We start from the raw sequence: 20,457 nt of genomic DNA on the forward strand, positions 1-20,457 counted from the left end.
ATTGTTTTATAACTTGGGTGGTCCCATGTTGGGTGCATAAATATTTACAACTGTTATATCTTCTTGTTGGATTGTCCCCTTTATTATTTTATAGTGCCCTTCTTTGTCTCCTGTTACAGTCTTTATTTTGTAGTCTAGTTTCTCTGATATATTACTACTCTGGCTTTCTTTTGACATCCATTTGCATGATAAATGTTTCTCCATCCCCTCACTTTCAATCTGCAGGTGTCTTAAGGACCAAAATGAGTCTCACAGTCAGTTTGTAGATGGGTCTGGTTTCTTTATTCATTCTGACACCCTATGTGTATTGATGGGAGCATTTAGTCCTTTTATATTCAAAATAATTATTGACAGACATATATTTATTGCCATTTTATTACTTGTTTTGTGGTTGTTGCTAAATATTTTCTCTGATCTTTTGTTGTCTTTCTCTCTTTCATGGTTTGCTGATTTTCTTTAGTGATGTATTTGGATTTGTTTCTGTTTATTCTTTCCATGTTTATTAGTGGTTTTAATATATGGTTACCATTAGTGTGTATATAACCTCTTCTGCAAATAGCAGTCTGTATTAAGTTGATAGTTACTTAAGTTTGAACCCATTCTCTTCTTGTTATTATATTTTATGTATTTTTTGTGTGTGTGAGTTCCTTGACTGATTTTTATATAAATATTCATTTTACTGCTTTCGTGTTTCCTGCCTTTATACTGCTACTTTTGGTCTCTCCTTTCCACTCAGAGTCCCCTTTAATCTTTCTTTCAGGGCTGGTTTGTGGTCATGAAATCCTTGTATTTGTTTTTCTGGGAAACTCTTTCTCTCTCCTTCTATTCTGAATGATAGCTTTGCTGGATAGAGTACCCTTAGCTGCAAATTTTTCCCATTCAGCACTTTGAATATATCATGCCACTCCCTCTGGCTTCCAAAGTTTCTTTTGAAAAATATCCAGCTGGCCTTATGGGTTTTCCCTTGTAAGTTAATGATTTCTTTTGTCTCACTGCTTTTAAGATCTTTTTTATCACTATATTTTGCAAATTTAATTACAATACATCTTGGTATTGGCCTGCTTTTGTTGATTTTGATGGGAGTTCTCTGTACTTCCTGGATCTGGATGTCTGTTTCCTTCCCCAAAGTTTTCAGGTATTATTTCTTCAAATAAATTTTCTGCCCCATTTTCTCTCTTCTTCTTCTTCTGGGACTCCTATAAGATAAATGTTATTATATTTGAATGACTTACTGAGTTCCCTAAGTCTATTCTCATTTTGCATAGTTCTTCTTTCTCTCTTTTGTTCAGCTTCACTGCTTTCCATTATCTTGTCTTGTAGGTCATTAACTTGTTCCTCTGCTTCTTCCGGCCCCCTGTTCATTGCATCTAGCATGTTTCTAATCTCCTTAGAGATTATTATTAAGTCACTTATCCCTCTCACCCTCAGGTTCCTCAACTGTAAAATGGAAATGATAACCATGCAGAATTGATGTGAGGAGTTGGCATAATACTATGTCAAAGTACTATACAAATGTCAGCAATTTATATCACCTATTCTAGTGCTTTACAAATAGTAGGTATTGAGTTAATGTTTGTTTAACTGAGTTTGTGTAATGGTTTTATGAGTATAAGGCTAATCTTACTGTGCATTGATTGAATTAAACCAGGCTCCTTCTCTAGGAAATTATGTCTCAGGGAACAAACTGAATTTTTGGTAAGTTAGAATTTTTGTAGTAAGCTACATTATAATAGAGTTATGTTGTATTTACTGCATATGCTACTAATGAAATTGGCTAATGAGAAGATAGCTAATTGTTCCTTTTCTAGAAGACAAATGAACTCTCTCTCTTCTACTATGTGAATTTATTTAGTAAGCCACATCTTTCAGTGTTCACAGCATTTCCTGAAAATGTGAAAAAGTTAATACATCCCAGCAGGTGAGCAGTTTATTTCTTTTCCTTGGCAGGACTATTAATCACTATTATTATCATCTCAGTAAGTCTTTGACCTCATAGGGAATGTGTGTTGCCAGCTTTGGGGAGGGAAACATATGTTGGGGGAGAGTGCTGGTGCTGAGAAATAAATCAGGATTATCCACTGTCTAACAAAGAAAGCCATTGTCTGGGTAGATGGTATAACTTCAGGATCCCAGAAGAAGCAGCCATGGTAACTAAAAGGCCCACCATTAGAATTATTCCTTTGGGTTTACAGAGTCTTTAGAAAAGCCCTACTAAAATGTAGATGTTGTCAAATGTTACATTAGCACAGATATCCTTAAAAATTGGTTCATGATTATGGTGGATCTTAAGGGAATAGAATCCTACGTCACAGACAAGAAGACAGAAGAAAGTTCTAGCTTTTGGAAGGCCAGAATCAGGTACGCTATTTGGGAACCTGAGATATCACAAGAGCTTAGGTTTCCCTGAGAGCTTCAAAATAGGGCAGCAATCATCCACATCCATATCCTATGCCTCCTGAACTAGGATTCTCTATGTAATCCCTTTAAAATACAATCAATTTGCAGTTATGAAACAAAAGGTGGTAAAAATGGCAATACAAAAAGTATTTTTAACTCAGGAAATATTTATTAAGCTTCTATCAAGTGGAGACTGTTATTAAGCAATGGAGAATGCAACCTTCATCATACAGGACCCTACTTGGAGGAATCTCATCTCCCCACCTCTTCCCTACTACTATCTCTTCTCCCTCTGAACAAGAAATCTCATTAACAAGAACTTCACTTCCAGTTCTTTTATGCCTACTTCATTCTCCCTTATGAAATTCCTAACAAGTGCGAAATGGTCAGAAACTTAGCAGAAAGTATCAATAAAAGGTATACAGATAAATATAGGGTATGAAAAATTAACAAACCGGAGATTATCACAAGCAGATAATTAACCTCCTGTAGAGAGGAACTGTGAACAATAGCTACTAAATAATAATTGAATATTGCCAAACCATGACTTTGGAGTTTGGCAAAAGGCATCCACAATCAAGTTAGCAAGGAGAACGAGGAAGTATCTTAACCAGGAAGGATAAAATGCCGAGGAATGGTTTTCATTTCTGTTTTAAAATCCTTTGCTCTCTTCATATTAAAATGGAACAGACACATTCCCCCCTTAAAATGTATTTATATCCAAGAAGGCCATAATACTGAGAATGGAAGAATTCCTGACTAGAAAGCAAAATAAATTTCTAAATCTCAATTTCATGTTAATGTAGTTAACAAATGTAATATAGCAGGGGACTTTTTTAAAATTATGTTGTGTTTTGGAACTGTAAACAGCTTTAGCAAGAGGAGCAGAAATAAGAACAAATGAAGCTCCAGTGAATGCAAAGCAGGCATTCAGAACAAGATCAGCTGTTGGCACAGATGTGAGTAGACATAAGTTTGGGCCTTTAGGGCTTCTATAAGCAGGTGTATTTGCTTGGTTTTTTACAGTAATGAATATAAGAACTTAGAAATAGAGTTGTTAGTCCATCATGGCCTTCCTCTAAATTTATTATACATTCTCCCATATCATTTCATGTGAATGTATTCATAAAACCCAGGAAAATTATTTTTTTTTTCTGGTAGAAATCAAAGTGTCATTTATTCTTACAGGAGCTCAAATTTAGCATATTTAAAATATATTTAGGCAGTAGCTCTTTCTGCCCACAGGTCCTGTCCCTGTGCTTTAATAAACCACCATTTTGCACCAAAAAATAAAAATAAAATAAAATATTTTAATATTTCAGGACTAGTAACAATCAGACGACTTCCCTCTTTCATATATTCAAGTATTCATTCCTTCAAAATATAAAGCCACTCTCAGATACATTATAAGCATATGTCAGAGTTTTATTTCAAATTTGTTTTAAAAAAAGAGGCTTTCTGAAAAGTCCAACTCAAAGAATCTATCTTGGCAGAGATATTTTATAGGGAAAAAGATGGTCAGACAGTTATTGTTGACTGGATGTAAAAAAGAAGACAACTATCCAGTTAAGGACAATTAGCCTCTTTGTATTATTGGTTAAAAGTCCTAGACTAGTTTGAAAACTAATAGTCAATGAAGGGGGTGCCCTAGAAACTCTTAAGCTCAATAAGTCTATCCAAAAAATTAGGCAAATATTTTATCAAGAATGCTAAACTATGTTTGGTGACAAATGTTAACTAAATTCATTGTGGTGATTATTTTGTAATATATGCAAGTATCAAACCATTACATCGTATACCTGAAACTAACATAATGCTATATATCAATTATACCTCAATTTAAAAAGAAAAAATGCTCATTATTCCCCAGGAAGAGCAGATAGTCATATTAGACCACAAAGTTCTGCCCCAGTTCAGATTTAGGACAACTTTTTTTTTCACATTTACTGGAGGCATTTTATTCCACACTAAGAAATTTGGGTTTCACCTCCTGGACAACAGGAAATTATTAAAGGATTTTAAGCAGGGATGTGGCATGATCAGATTTTTATTTAAAACAGCATTCTCTCCAGTGTTAGATATTGATTAAAATGGATGAGACTGAAATCAGTTAGAAAACTATAGTAGCAGTCCAATTTAATTCAATAAACATCCACTCTGTACCAAGCTTTTGCTCAGTGCTGGAGACAGTTTTTGTCCCACTTCTTAGCTGAGTTGAGGAAATGGAGACACAAGTCTGGCTCCACCACATACTAGTTGTACAACTCTAAGCAAGTTAGTTATCATCTTTGCTTCCTTGTCTGTTGAATGGGGATAATGATAGGACCCATCTCATAGAAAGGCTGTGAGAATGAGTTAACGAATGCAAATGGCTTAAAACAGCATCTCACACATGGTAAGCAATCAATAAATGTTAGATATTATTATTATAAGGGGTTATCTCACAGCAATGTAAGAAGTGCTGTGAATAAAAGTATCTGTAGGGTGCTTTAGGGATACAGAGTTCGCACTTGGCTGAGTGAAGGGCTGGTAAGAGCCTGAGTTGAGGGAAGAACTGGGGAAGTAGAGAGGAAGTGATGGGTGCAAGAAATGATACAGTGATAGAATCCAAAGGGCTCAGTGACCCCTGAAATGCTGGGGTGACAGAGCAGAAGGAGTCCAACGTGATTCCCAGGTTTCCAGTTTGGGCAGCTGGGTGGAAAGTAATGCCATCAACCTAAAGGAAAAACAGGTTTGGGTTCATGCTCTATCGAGTAATCTTTCACAAGTCATTAGAATTTGTGAAATAACCTAATTAATACCCAAGATACAATTCCCAGTTAACAGTGGCAAAAAGGTCATACAAATCTTATCAGAGTTGTTATTTAACATTCTCAACTGGAAATAGTCATTATTATGGAAGGCACATTAAAATCCTAAACTCAGTTACAGTATAAATCTAATTAATTGCTCAAGTTTAAGTATTTTCCAAACGTCCCCATACTGTTGGCCCAATATCTACGACTTATTAACTCAGATGAATATAATGTAGGTTAATTGAGGCCAAGAATATGAGTTAGTTCAGTGGTTCTCAACCTTGCTTGTGCATTAGAATCATCTGGGAGCTTTATTTTTTTTTTAAAGATTTTATTCATTTGTCAGAGAGAGCACAAGTGGGGGGGGCAGTGGCAGGCAGAGCCGGCAGAGGGAAGAGCAGGCTTCCTGCTGAGCAAGGAGCCCGATGCAGGACTCGATCCCAGGACCCTGGGATCATGACCTGAGCTGAAGGCAGACACTTAACCGACTGAGCCACCCAGGCATCCCAGCATCTGGGGAGCTTTAAAAAAATGCTAATGTTACTAGTATTTTTAGGCCCCACGCCCAGATATGATGATTTAATTGATTTGGGGTAGGTTCTGGGGTATTTTTTTAAAGCTCCCCAGGTAATATTAATATACAAGTAGCATGAAAAAACTGGGTTAGCATCAGTATGAATTTATAATTTATGGTCACAAGGAACCTTAGAAATACTCTAGTTTTGGAACTTTGCTTTTAATCCATGGAAACTATGGTCAACAAAGTCTTGTGTAAACAAGTAAAATAGAAGCAGAGTTGTTCTAATTAGGCAGTAGAGGTTGGGAGGGAAGCTTTGTCTGATAGGCCTCCGCCTCGCCCTTGTCCCATCTCTCTTATATAACCTTCATTGATGCTGCTTCCCATCCTCCAGTCCCCAAGAATTCTCTATATAATAGTTTAAAAAAATCCTGACAACTAAAAAAAAAAAAAATGTCATTCTCTCATTCATGATATATTTTTAAGCTCTAACAACATGACTGGGGCTGATATATGGGAACACTTCATATTTTAGAGTAGAAAACAAATGACAAATGTATATAGAAGAAAATATGAGGAAATTCATCTTGCACTCTCTCTGTAAAATAAATAAAAATAAAATCTTAAAAAAAAAAAAAAAGCAGAGGGTGCCTGGGTGGCTTGGGCATTAAGCGTCTGCCTTCGGCTCAGGTCATGATCCCAGGGTCCTGGGATCGAGCCCCGCATCGGGCTCCCTGCTCAGTGGGAAGCCTGCTTCTCCCTCTCCCACCCCCGCGCTTGTGTTCCCTCTCTCACTGTGTCTCTCTTTCTCAAATAAATAAATAAAATCTTAAAAAAAAAAAGTAGATAGAAAGAAATGACAAAGAGCCAAAATCAAAGAACAGAACCAACATAAACAATAAAGAAAATTGATAAATCAAAATTTGGGTGTTTGGTGGTGCCTGGCTGGCTCTGTTGGTTAAGTGTACAACTCTTGATTTCAGCTCAGTTCGTGATCTCAGGGTCATGCGATCAAGCCCCGTGCATCATGCTCCGCGCTGGGCACAGAGCCTACTTAAGATTCTCTCTCCCTCTCTTCCTCCACCCTTCCCCCCTCTCTAAAATACATATATGTATATATATATATATACACACACACACACACATATATATGTAAATCAAATTCAGCAATAATTTAAAAATACTACATCATGAACAAGCAAGGTTTATTTTAAGAATGCAAGATTGGCTTAACTTTTTAAAATCAATGTATTTCACCATATTCATGGAATAAACAGTATGATTATTTCATAGATGAAGAAAAAATATGACAAAATTAATTACTCATTCTTGATTTAGAAAAAAACTCACAATATAAGGAATAGGAATGAATGTCCTCAATTTGATAAAGAGCATCATCAAAAAACTTATAGCTATCACCATACATAATGGTAAAATAAACACTTTCTCCCTAAGATAGGGAAAGAGGAAAAGATGTCCACGCTCACCCCTTCTAATTAACATTGTACTAGAGATCCTAGCCAGTACAAGAAGATGAAAAAAGAAATAAAACGCATACAGATTGGTGAAAGAAGTAAACTCTCTTTGTTAGCAAATGACATGATTGTCTATGTGGAAATTTTTAAAGACCCTACAAAGTAACTACTAGAACTAATAAGTGAATTTAGCAAGACTGAGGACATGTGGGCAATTTTTTTTTTTAAGTAGGCTCCATGCCCAGCATGAAGCCCAATGTGGGGCTTGAACTCACAACCCTAAGATCAAGACCTGAACTGAGATCAAGAGTTGGATGCTTCACCGACCGAACCACACAGGCACCCCCATTAGGGCAATTTTTAAAAAATCAATTGTTTTTCTGTATACTAAGAGCAAACAACTGTAAAATAAAACTTCAATACAAATCAATTTGCAATAGTGTTAAAAAACACAAAATATACAGAAATAAACTTAACAAATGATATGCTAGACCTTTACGTTGAATGCTATAAAATATGACTGAGAGCAATTTTTTAAAACCTAAATAGGGCACCTGGGTGGCTCAGTTGGTTAAGCGACCGCCTTGGGCTCAAGTAATGATTCTGGAGTCCCTGGATCGAGTCCCGCATCGGGCTCCCTGCTCGGCAGGGAGTCTGCTTCTCCCTCTGACCCTCCCCCCTCTCATGCTCTCTGTCTCATTCTCTCTCTCTCAAATAAATAAATAAAATCTTAAAAATAAGTAAATAAAACCTAAATAAATGGAAAGATATACAGTGTTTAAGAATCCAAGAACTCAATATTAAGATGCCAATTCTCTCAAAATTAATCTATACATTCAGTGTAATCCAAGCTGAGTCCAAAATGTATAGGGATATACAAAGGACCAGAGAGCCAAAATAATTTAGAAAAAGAAAAGTAAAATTGGAGACTTGCACTAACTGACTTAAGAGCTACTATAAAGCTATAGCAGTCAACACAATGTGGTATTGACATAAGGACAGGCAGATAGATCGATGTAATAGATGAGAAGAGTGCAGAAATAGTCTCACTTTTACATGATCAATTCATTTCTGATAAACGTACAAAAACAACTAAATGGGGAAAGGAAAGCTATCTCACAAATGGGACTGGCACAAGTAGATATTCATATGGGGGGAGAAAAATGAAATGTGACTTTACCTCATACCATAAACAAAACTTAATTTGAGAAGGATCATACACCTAAGCATAAAGCTGAAACTATAAGGCTCCAAGAAAAAAATATAGAAGAGTATCTCTTTAACATGGTAGCCAAAAAAAAAAAGGACACAGAAAACAGTAAACATTTTTTAAAAAGACAAGTTAAACTTCATCAAATTACTTTATCTCATCATAAGAAAAATTAAGTGAAAAGGCAAGCCACGGAATGGTGGAAATATTCACAAAATATATGTATGACAATGCACTTACATCCAAAATAAAGAACTACTACAACTCAATAATAAAAAAACAAATGATCCAATTTAAAATGGACAAAAGACTTCAATAGCCATTCTGCAAAAGATTTACAACTAGCCAATAAACATGTTTAAAGATACCAAGGGAAACGGGTGAAAGTGGTCAAAAGATTCAAACAACCAGTTGTAAGATAAGTTCTGGGGACGTAATGTACAGCATGGTGACTATAGCTAACAATACTGTGCCATGTATTTGAAAGTTGTTAAGAGAGTGGGGCGCCTGGGTGGCTCAGTCGTTAAGCGTCTGCCTTCGGCTCAGGTCATGATCCTAGGATTCTGGGATCGAGCCGCAGGCCAGGCTCCCTGCTCAGTGGGGAGCCTGCTTCTCCCTCTCCCTCTGTCTGCTGGGTCCCCCTGCTTGTGCTCTCTCACTCTCTGTCAAATGAATAAATAAAATCTTTAAAAAAAAAAAAAAGAAAGAAAGAAAGCTGCTAAGAGAGTAGATCTTAAAAGTTCTCATCATAGGAAAAAATATTTGTAACTATGTGAGGTGATACACGTTAAGTAAACTTACAGTGGTAATCATTTTGCAATACATACATATGTCAAATTATTATGTTGTACTTCTTAAACTAATACAATGTTCCATGTTAATCGATCTCAGTAAGACTTGAAAGAAAAGAACAAACTAAAAGGAAATATGCTCTTTAAAATGGTAAAAATAAGTAAATAAATAAAGACACTCTACATCATTAGTTCACCAGGGAAATGCAGTATGAGAAACCACCACACACCACTAGAGTGCTAAAAAGAAAGAGACTGAAAACTGCCTGGCAAAAGATATGGCACAACAAAACTTCAGTATACTGCTAACAGAACACACTCCTACATACTCCTACGATCATTTACTCCTAGGTATTGATCCAAGAGAAATGAACACATATATCCACAAAAAGACTTTATAAGAATGCTCATTGCAGCTTTATTCAAAATAGCCAAAAACCAGAAACAATCTTAAATGAAGGGACATGCGAGAACTTTCTGGGGTGATGGAAATATTCTGCATCTTGATAGGGGTATGAGTAACACAGGTATATGCATTTGTCAAAACTTACCAAATTGAGAAAAAAACTTATCAAATTGAACACTTAAGAATTTTACATTTTACTCTACGTAATTATCACCTTAAAAATATATTGCATTATAGCTAACTTTGTTTTTTGCAGTAGTATGTATTAGCAATTCTGAAAATACTTTCTGTGCATTCTAAGACTTGCATAAAATGAGTAGATAAATTTAGTAAGATGCAGGTATCTCCCTATTGAAGACAGTTACAAATATAGATAAATACAGAAATATACATATACACAAACATATATATATATATATATATACATATATATATATATATATATATAGTTCCACATCAGCAATAATTATCCCATCTAGTGCCCAGATCTTGGTTTATACATACCATTTTTCACAATAGGGAAACTGGGCTGCTTGGAGAAATGGCTGATTCCAGGACAGAGAAAGTACAAAATTAGCTAGAAAAATTTCTTGTGCCTGAGAGTACTTTAAAAATAGTGGGGAAATAGCATGAGGACACAGGAAACAACTTGAAGGTATTCACACTGATCAAACTTATGATCTGTTCATCAAAATAAACAATGACAGAAATGGATTATAACCCAGTAAATAAAATAAAGTCCAGGATGATATAAATATATAAATGAATGCAGAATATATGTGAATAAACAAATGAACATATATATTTATATAAACATGTATATATAATAAAATCTCTTCCTAAGGATTAATGAGTATAGAAAAAATTATAGAGCTAGAAAATCATTATTGATAAAATATGATAAAGCCAGTGGGCAAAAGTTTCATGAGGAACAAGATATTGATGTGATCCTAAAATGTTTCCCCACAAATTACTTATTAATCATGAAGGGAAAAAACTAACTTTATATTAGAGAAACTAGGCGGGCACCAATTGAACTAAATGATTAAACATCACCAATACTAGGACATACTGATATCGTGCACCCCTGATAATGATGTACTGAAAAAGACAATTTGCTTCTGCAAGCTTCCTACCAAAACTAGATAATCTATATATAATCATGAGGAACAATCAGACAAACACAAACTTAAGGACATTTTATAAAATAGGTAGGCTGTACTCTTCAAAAAAATCCAGGACAAGAGTAAAAAAATAAAAAGTGTTCCAAATTAAGAGAAACTTCAGAGCAACTAAATTTAATGTGATTATCAATTGGATCCTGGACTAGGAAAAAAAAATATTGGGACAGCTGACAAAATCTGAGTATGGACTAGGAATAATATAATAGCATTATATCAATTTTAAATGTCCTGATTTTGAGAACTGTACTGTGATTATACTTTTCAAATGTCCTTTTTCTTAGGTAATAAACTAATTCGTTTAGATGTAAGGAGCCATGATGTCTCCACCTTACCTATAGTTCAGAAAAATATGCATATATACATAATTATCTATAAAGACGAAATGATAAAGCAAAGGGGGCAAAACGTAAAGAATTGGTGAATTTGGGTGAAGGTTAAATAGCAGATCCCTAAATTATCCTGCAACATTTCTATCAGTTTAAAATTTTGGCAAAACAAAGAGGTATCCACCACATCAATCAATCAGTCAATCAATCAAAAATAGGAGTTCAGGGCTGGATACAGCATTTCAACCAGAAAAATCAACCCAGTAAATTCAGGAAACTATAAAGTTTGGTATAACTGGTACATACCGTGACTTATTCAGGGTTCCAGCAAAAAATAAGATGGTATACTTAAATTGGGAAAACTACAGGAAAATTAGTAAATGGAATATTTACAAAGATATGGAAAGCTCCATTTCCATTCCAGGCCAAAACTTCAAGACAGGACTCTGTGAATAGGTCTGCATGACACGAGCTGAGACTTTTGGGTGGAGCTAAGCTGGATAATTCCAGAGGGAAGGACCTGAGATAAACACTTTCCTTCCATTCTCTAGTCTCCCGCCTGTGTTACCTGTTAGCTAAACCTAACTAGAAGCCTAAGGTCAAGGGAGTATTTGCATAGTTCATACAGGTCAGTCTCCAAGGGACAAATAGTGAAGAAGGATGGAGAGTGGATCTGGAGAAGCAAACAGAAGCTATCCAGGATGCAAGTGGACAGGGATGAGAAAGAGAGCAAGAGGGTGGGAAAGAGAACAAGAGAGAGAATGAGAATGAACACGATGTGGAATAAATATTAAGATCAGGACTTCAATATTAGGTAACATGTTGAGTTTTAATTGCCTTTGAGGTAGTTGAGGAGTGATGTCCAGCAGGAAGCCCTATTCTCAAGACTCGAGGCTTAGAGCTAGATCTTTGTTTATCCACAAGGCTGTCTAAGCAGCACAAAGAGAGTAGCAATGAAAGAGAAGAGGTGCACCAAGCTAAGAGACACTTGCCATTTTTTCACTATTCATTTACTTTTCCATCCAATTCATCTGTTTTACTCCCTATCACTCTGCTGGACGTACACTTAATAAGGATGCCATAACCAATAGATACTTTTCAGTCCTTATCTTTTTTATCCTCTTCTAAAGCATTACTTATTAAAAACTTTTCAAATATCTCTCTTTGCATTTTTTTCTAATACCACTTTTTTCTGGCTTTCCTTCCACCTCACTAGTTTTCTCTGCCTCTCTTGTGGGTCTCTGTCCTCCATTTCTGCAACCACTCCACCAGCAGTGTTGATGTTCTCTATGGCTCTCTCCTTAGCTCTCATCAGAAAACATGAAGGCAGTGGAAAACATATTTAAAGCACTGAAAGAAAAAAAAAACTGTAAATCAAGAACTCTATATCCAGCAAAAGTATCCTTCAAGAATGAAGAGAGATGAAGACATTTCAGAATAAACAAAAATGAAGAGAATTCATCATTAGTAGACATGCCATACAAGAAATGCTAAAGGGTGTACCTGCAGGTTGAAATGAAATGACACTAGACAAAGGAGAAATCACAGGGAAAATTAGAAAATATTTAAGACAAATACAATACAAAACACAACATTCCAAAATTCATGAAGTTAGCTAAAGCAGTACTTAGTGGGGAATTTGTAGCTGTAAAATGCCTATAGTAAACAAGAAAAATCTCAACTCAATACCCTAGCTTTGCACCTTAAGAAACTAGAAAAAGGAAAGCAAACTAAACCCAAAGCAAGCATATGGAAGGAAATAATGAATATTAGAGCAGATATGAAAAAAAATAGAGAATAGAAAAATAGAGAAAATCACAAAATCAAAACTTGGTTGAGATCAGCAAACATGGCAAACCTTTAGCTAAACTGACCAAGAAAGAAAGAAAGAAGAATCAAATTATTAAAATTGGAAATGAAAGAGGAGGCCATTACTATAGACCTCACAGAAATAAAAGAATTACAAGAAAAAAAAATAGGTAATTGTACACTAACAAATTAGATAAACTAAATAAAATGAAGAAATTCCTAGAAAGATGATAGAAACTGATTCAAGGGAAAAAGAACATCTGAATAGACCTAGAACAAGTAAAGAGGTTAAGTTAGTAATGTTATTTTCTTTAAAGATTTCATTTATTTATTTGAGAGAGAGAGAAAGTATGAGAGAGAGAGAGAGCATGAGGGGGGGAAGGGGCAGAGGGAGAGGGAGAAGCAGACTCCCCACTGAGCAGGGAGCCCAACTTGGGACTCGATCCCAGGACCCCAAGATCATGACCTGAGCTAAAGGTAGACACTTAACCAACTGAGCCACCCAGGCACCCTCCCCCAATGATATTTACTAAACTCAATCCAGCACCATATAAAAAGAATTACACATCATGACTTACTGAGATTTATCCCAGGAATGCAAGGTTTTTCAACATACACAAAAAAAATCAATATAATACACCATATTAATAGAATAAAGGACAAAAACTACATAATCATCTCAATAGGTACAGAAAAAGTACTCAACAAGATCCAACAGCCTTTCATGATAAAAAACACTCAACAACTAGTAGAAGGGAGCTTCCTCAACCTGATAAAGAGCATCTGTGAAAAATCCACAACTAACCTTAACACAATGGTGAACTGAAAGGTTTTGCTCTCACCACTTCTGTTCAGTATTGCACTGGAGATTCTAGCTAGGGCAATTAGGGAAGAAAAATAAAAGCCATCCAGACTGGAAAGGAAGAAGCACAATTATTTCAGATGATACAAATTTATATATAGAAAATCCCAAAGAATCCACAAATAAACTAATAATTAAACAGATTCAGCAAGGTTGTAGGTAACAGATAAATATATAAAAATTAATTGTATTTCAGGGGCATGTGAGTGGCACAGTTAAAGCTTCCAACTCTTGGTTTTGGCTCAGGTCTGATCTCGGAGTCGTGGGATCGAGCCCTGCATTGGGTTCTGCACTCAGCAGAGTCTCTGCTGAGTGCAGAAAAGGGGAGTTTCTCTCTCCCTTTCCCTCTGTCCTTCCCCCACTCTCTCAAATAAATAAATGTTTTTTAAAAACTGTATATCAATACACTACTAATGAATAATTCATAAATGAAATTGAGGAAACAATTCCATTTACAATAGTATCAAAAAGAATGAAATACTTAGGAATAAATCCAACTGAAGAAGTGCCAGACTTGGGCACTAAACTATAAAACATTGCTGAAGAAAACTAAAGAAGACCTAAATAAATGAAGACATCCCATGTTCATTAAGGAGTGCACTTGTGATGAGCACCAGGTGATATATGGAAGTGCTGAATCACTATACTGTACACCTGAAACTAATATTATACTATAAGATAACTAACTGGAATTTAAATAAAAACTTAAAAAAAAAAAGACATCCCATGTTCATTGATTGGAAAACTCAATAATGTTAAATGGCAATAGCCCCCACATTGACCTACAGATTCAATGCAATCCCTACCAAAAATCCAGGGGCCTTTTTTTTTTTTTTTTTTGCAGGAATTGACAAGCTGATCCTAAAATTCATATATAAAAGCAATGGACCCAGAATAACCAAAACAATGTGAAAAAGAGGGACAAAGTTGAAGGGCTCACACTTCCAATTTCCAAAACATTCTACACAGCTACAGTAGTCAAAACTGTGTAGTACAGTCCTATAAGGAGAGACATTTTGAACAGAGGTGCCAATACAATTAAGTGAGGAAAGAATAGTCTTTTGAACATATAACAGTGAAACAACTGGATATCCACATGCAAAAAAATTAAGTTGTACCCCTTACTTACACCCCACATAAAAATAAACTCCAACAGATCAAATACCTAAATGGAAAAGCTAAAACTACAAACCCTTAGAAGAAAATATAGTTGTAAATCTTTGTGACCTTGGACTAGGCAATAATTTCTTTTTTTTAAAGATTTTATTTATTCATTTGAGAGACAGACAGACAGAGATAGCAACAGAAAGCACGAGTGGGGAGGAGAGGGAGAAGCAGGCTCCCCGCCAAGCAGGGCTCGATCCCAGGACCCTGGGAGCATGACCTGAGCCAAAGGCAGACAGATGCTCAACCAGCTGAGCCACCCAGGTGCCTCTAGGCAATAATTTCTTAAATGTGACACCAAAACTATAAGCAACCAAAGGAAAAAATTAGATAAATTAGACTTCATCAAAATTAAAAACTTTTGTACTTCAAATATATGTCTAGTAAAGTGAAAAGACAACCCACACAATGAAAAAAATATTTATAAATATATATCTGATAAATCTCTAATATTCAGAAAATATTGAAAAATTCTTATAACTCAACTATAAAAAGAAAATATAGGGGCTTGAATCGACACATAGGATCAGAATAGATATTTCTCCAAAGACATAAAAATGGCCAATGAACACATGAAAAGACGTTCAGCATAATTAGTCATTAGAGAAGTGCAAATCAAAACCACAGAGAGATACTACTTTATCCCTACTATGATGGCTTTAATCAAAAAGATGGACAATAACAAGTATTGATGAGGATTTGGAGAAACTAGAACCCTCACGCATTTCTGGTGGGAATGATGCAACCACTGTGAAAACTAGCTCCTCAAAATGTTAAATGTGGACTTACCATATGACCCAGCAATTCCACTCCTAAGTGTATATCCAGGAGAAGTGAAAATACGCTCAGGTAAAAACTTATACAAAAATGTTCGAGCACTAGAGGGTGTTATGCTAAGCGAAATAAGTCAACCAGAGAAAAACAATTATCATGATTTCACTCATGTAGAATTTAAGAAACAAAACAGAGGATCATAGGGGAAGGGAGGGAAAAATAAAATAAGCCAAAATCAGAGAGGAAGACAAACCATAAGAGCCTCTTAACTATAGAAAACAAACTGAGGGTTGCTGGAGGGGATACGTGTGGGGGGATGAGGTAACTGGATGGTGGGCGTTAAGGAGGGCACTTGATGTAATGAGCACTGGATGTTATACACAACTGATGAATCACTGAACTCTACCCCTGAAACTAATAACACACTATATGTCAATTTAAAAAAATGTTCTGAGTAACATTATCATAATAGCCAGAGGGTAGAAACAACCCAAGTGTCCATCATCTGATAAGCGGATAAACAAAATGTGGTACATCTATACAATGGAATATTATCCCACCTAAAAAGGAAAGAAGTACTGATTTAGACTACAACATGGATGGACCTTGAAAACAGTACACTAAACAAAAGATAGGACATATGACATAATTCCATTTACATGAAATGTCCAGAATAGGCAATTCCATAGACAGAGAGGATAAATTAGTTTACACTAGGAAGGGGGGAAGGAGGAAATGCAGAATGCCTGCTAATGGGTATGGGATTAACTTTGCAGTGATAAAAATGTTCTGGAATAAGATGGTGGGAATGATTACACAAATTCATAAATACACTAAAACTCACTGCATTATATACTTCTAAAGGCTAAATTTTAAGTTATGTGAATTACGTTTCTTTTCTTTTAAGATTTTATTTATTTATTTGAGAGAGAGAGAGATAGAGCATGAGCATGGGGAGGGGCAGAGAGAGCGAGGGAGAGGCTGATTCTATCCGCTGAGCAGGGAGCCTGATTGGGGACTCGATCCCAGGACCCTGGAATCACAACCTGAGCCAAAGGCAGATGCGCAACCAACTGAGTCACGCAGGTGCCCTGTGAATTACATTTCAAAAAGGGAGACAGGGATCTCCTCCATCCCCAATTCCTAATCTTCTTTTCCACAGGCAAATAATCTTGTTTCTTGAGTACCATTCCTGAAATAGAGTGTATATACAAATGTATTATTTGTGTGTCTATAGGTCCCTTGTTAAAAACAGAAATATGAGCATAGCAGATACATTGTCCTAGGTTTTTTCTCCTTACAATATAACTTCAACATCATTCCTCTCTATAACTTAGTGATTATTCCATTTCAACATATGTTAAGTATTCCTCAATCCTCTTTATTTTTTAGATATGCTATAATTTAGTTTGCTAGTCTTTTGCCACTACAAATAATGTTGCAATTAATTTCCTTGTATATATTTCCATTACATGTGTATTAGTGGAACACATTTCTAGAAGTAAAATTTCTGGTTGAAAATGTGTTTTTCTTATTTTATTTTGATAGACTGCCATTATTAATTTAATGTCTCTCTTTCTTACTAGATTATGAGTTCCCTGAGGACAGGGCCCATTTCTGTTTGGTTGGCCAGGGTAATCTAGATTCTAACACATTGCTTGACATACTGCTTTATATATTTGTAGATGGACAAGCCTGTGTGCTTTGTTGTACAAAGTGTCAAATGGAGATTTGAAGCAACATCATTAAAAAAAAAAAAAGACAACTATTCAGTTTATAGAGATAAGAATTCTTTGGGGATTGGTTTTTGTTTGTTTGTCTTTACTTTTCATCCAGTTGTTTGTTATTTTTTTCCTTTTCAACTCCAGTATGTTTTCAAAAATTATGGGATCAGGGGTGCCTGGCTGGCTCAGTCCGTGGAGTGTGCAATGCTTGATCTCAGGGTCATTAATTTGAGCCCCACATTGAGTGTAGAGATTACTTAAAAATAAAATCTTTAAAAAAAAAAAATTATGGGAGGGGCACCTAGGTGGCTCAGTCAGTTAAGGGTCTGCCTTCAGCCCAGATCATGATCCCCAAGTCCTGGGAACAAGCCCCGCATTGGGCTCCCCGCTCAGCGGGGAGTCTGCCTCTCCTCTCTCTGCTCCTCCCCACTGCTCATTCTCTATCTCTCTCTCTCTCTCAAATAAATAAATAAAATAAAATTATGGGATGAATTGCAATGTGTCATTCTAAGAAATATAGAATCCTTAATTTCATCTGAAGATATCAACATGTTTTATTAAATAAATTCTTGCTTCTTATATATATATATGTTTCAGTTATTCAAAAAAGGAAGGATGGGGGGTTGATTTGCAACTTTAAGAAACCCAATAGCGACACCTGCTGGAGAAAATGTCAGAATATGTTTTGAATCCATTAAATCAAACATTTTAGATCAGTTTGTTTCTATTAACTGGAAGGAATTTGTTATTTTATCATAGGAGTGCTTGTAATAAGTAAATATAATTATATTTACAGAAGATTCTTTCATGCTCTGTAAAGTTACAGTTAAAAAATTTTTTTTCAGGATCAAGTCATTTTGGGAACTGATTACCCCTTTCCACTAGGGGAGCTGGAACCTGGGAAACTGATAGAGTCCATAGAAGAATTTGATGCAGAAACAAAGGTACATGCTTTTTACTTCATGGTCTTCCTGAGTTTTCCTGCTCTAATTCTTTGGTTTCAGAGAACTTTGATATGCGACAACAAAGAACAAGGGAAACATTATGCTTAATATTCCTAGAATTGTTACTAGAAATAGTGGAACTACTAAAGGGCAAAGGAAGATGTGGTATATATATGGAATATTACTCAGCCATAAAAAAGAATGAAATCTTGCCATTTGCAACGATGCAGTTGGAGCTAGAGCATATAATGCTAAGTGAAATAAGTCGGTCAGAGAAAAACAAATACTATGTGATTTCACAATGTGAAATTTAAGAAACAAAACAAAGGGAAAAAAGGAGACAAACCACAAAACACACTCTTAACTATAGAGAACAAACAGATGGTTCCCAGAAGGGAGGTAGGTGGGGGGGAGGGGTGAAACAGGTGATGGGGATTAAGAGTACATTTATCTTGAGAGCACTCAGTGGAACTAGTGAATCACTACATTGTACACCTGAAACTAACTTTATGTTAACTACACTGGAATTAAATTTTTTAAATTATTTTTTTAAAAAGCTGAAAGTCAACCTAATACAACTAAATTCATAAAGCCAAGAACAAAAACTGTAAAGAAGCATATCATAATCATATATTTATGCTTGTATGTTTGAACAAGAAAAATGTGTTTTTCCTTTAACATTTCTGTAACAAATCCACCAATCTCAAAAATTATAATGATCCTGGTTATTCGGATACTGAGACTAAAGTTTTGATTAACAAGGACTCAAAGAACCAGAACTCTCAAGTAACTGGATTTTTTTCTTTTGGCATTTGATTTTTAGGGTGGATAAATGATACTAAAATGTACTATAATCCTGCCACTGCCTATTCTGCCTCTTCGGCTTATGAACCAAGATGAGTTCAAAATGAGAATCTGTCCTCAGATCCCCCTCCTTTGTCATCCCCCTCCCATCCCACCCCTACCCCACAACAAAACAAGTTCTTCCTATGGGATTCATTGCCAATCACAACCGTAGTCAAGCTCGGCCAAAGATGAAGACATAGGAACATATAAACTCTTAAGAAATCTTACAAATTCTCAGTCATGGGGCGCCTGGGTGGCTCAACCAGTTAAGCGTCTGCCTTCTGCTCAGGTTGTGACCCAAGGATCCTGAGATTGAGCTCCTGTCATCGGGCTCCCTATTCATCAGGGAGTCTGCTTCTCCCTCTCCCTCTGCTTCTCCTCCCATTCATGCTTTCTCATTCTCTCTCTCAAATAAATAAGCTTTAAAAAAAAGTCTCAGTCATAATCCTTTTGCATAATTCCTGGCTTTCTTCTAAACTAGAATCCAAGTTCCCTTAGCCAAAATTAAACTTAAACCAAATTACCCTAAGTATCCTGATTAAACCTTTAACAGAATAATAATAATAATTACTATTATTATTTTTGCCTCTAGTTATTTATTGTATGTGCTTATAACTTTTAAGGTCAAAGTTTTAAAAAAAATCTTACATGAAAATGTTATACTCACAAATTCATGACATTCTGTACAAGGTTACTATAAAATTGTTTATAATAAGAGACTGAAAACAATCCAGTTTTCAGAGAGAAATAGTTAAATAAATAATATATCCGTACAATGGAATGTATGTAGCCATAAAAAAATTAAAAATCAATTTCCAAAGTATCTTAAGTTTACAAAGCAAGGTACAAAACAACGCATACAGTGTACTTCCATTTGTGTATAATACACTATCCATTTGTGAAAAATGTCCATATACCTATATAAGCAAATACTTATATATGCATAAAATATTCTGGGAAAACAGACAAGAAACTGATAACTCTGGGAAGAAAAAGTACTGGTTGGGTGGCAGTAGTGAAAGGAGGCATCCATTTTATACCCTTTGAATTTTGAGCCACATAAAGGTAAATTTCACTAAAAAATTTTTAGACACAATAAACCCATTTGATGACCACAACAACACTGGGAGGTGGACAGGCAGATGCATTCCACCATGTAGATGCAGAGGAGAAAAACAAGATTTGGGTGCTGGGTGATTTGCCAAAGGCAATATTAACTGTTAGATTATATAG

General features: G+C 35.6%; 1 protein-coding gene across 6 annotated transcripts in view; it reads left to right on the forward strand.

Annotated features, from left to right (window-relative positions):
* ACMSD (aminocarboxymuconate semialdehyde decarboxylase) overlaps nucleotides 1–20,457 on the forward strand; it is a 71,119-nt gene that overhangs the window by 48,043 nt on the left and 2,619 nt on the right. For 5 of the 6 annotated variants that reach the window (XM_027588889.2, XM_027588890.2, XM_027588892.2 and 2 more), the window contains one exon: nucleotides 18,280–18,378. In XM_027588889.2, coding sequence (XP_027444690.1) covers nucleotides 18,280–18,378 — 99 coding nt within the window. Of the gene's footprint in view, nucleotides 1–18,279; nucleotides 18,379–19,201; nucleotides 19,581–20,457 lie in introns of those variants that run through there. The other variant, XM_027588891.2, reaches the window with a different exon arrangement.

This window comes from Zalophus californianus, chromosome 3 (genome assembly GCF_009762305.2).
Source record: "Zalophus californianus isolate mZalCal1 chromosome 3, mZalCal1.pri.v2, whole genome shotgun sequence".
In the NCBI taxonomy this organism is placed as follows: Eukaryota; Metazoa; Chordata; class Mammalia; order Carnivora; family Otariidae; genus Zalophus; species Zalophus californianus.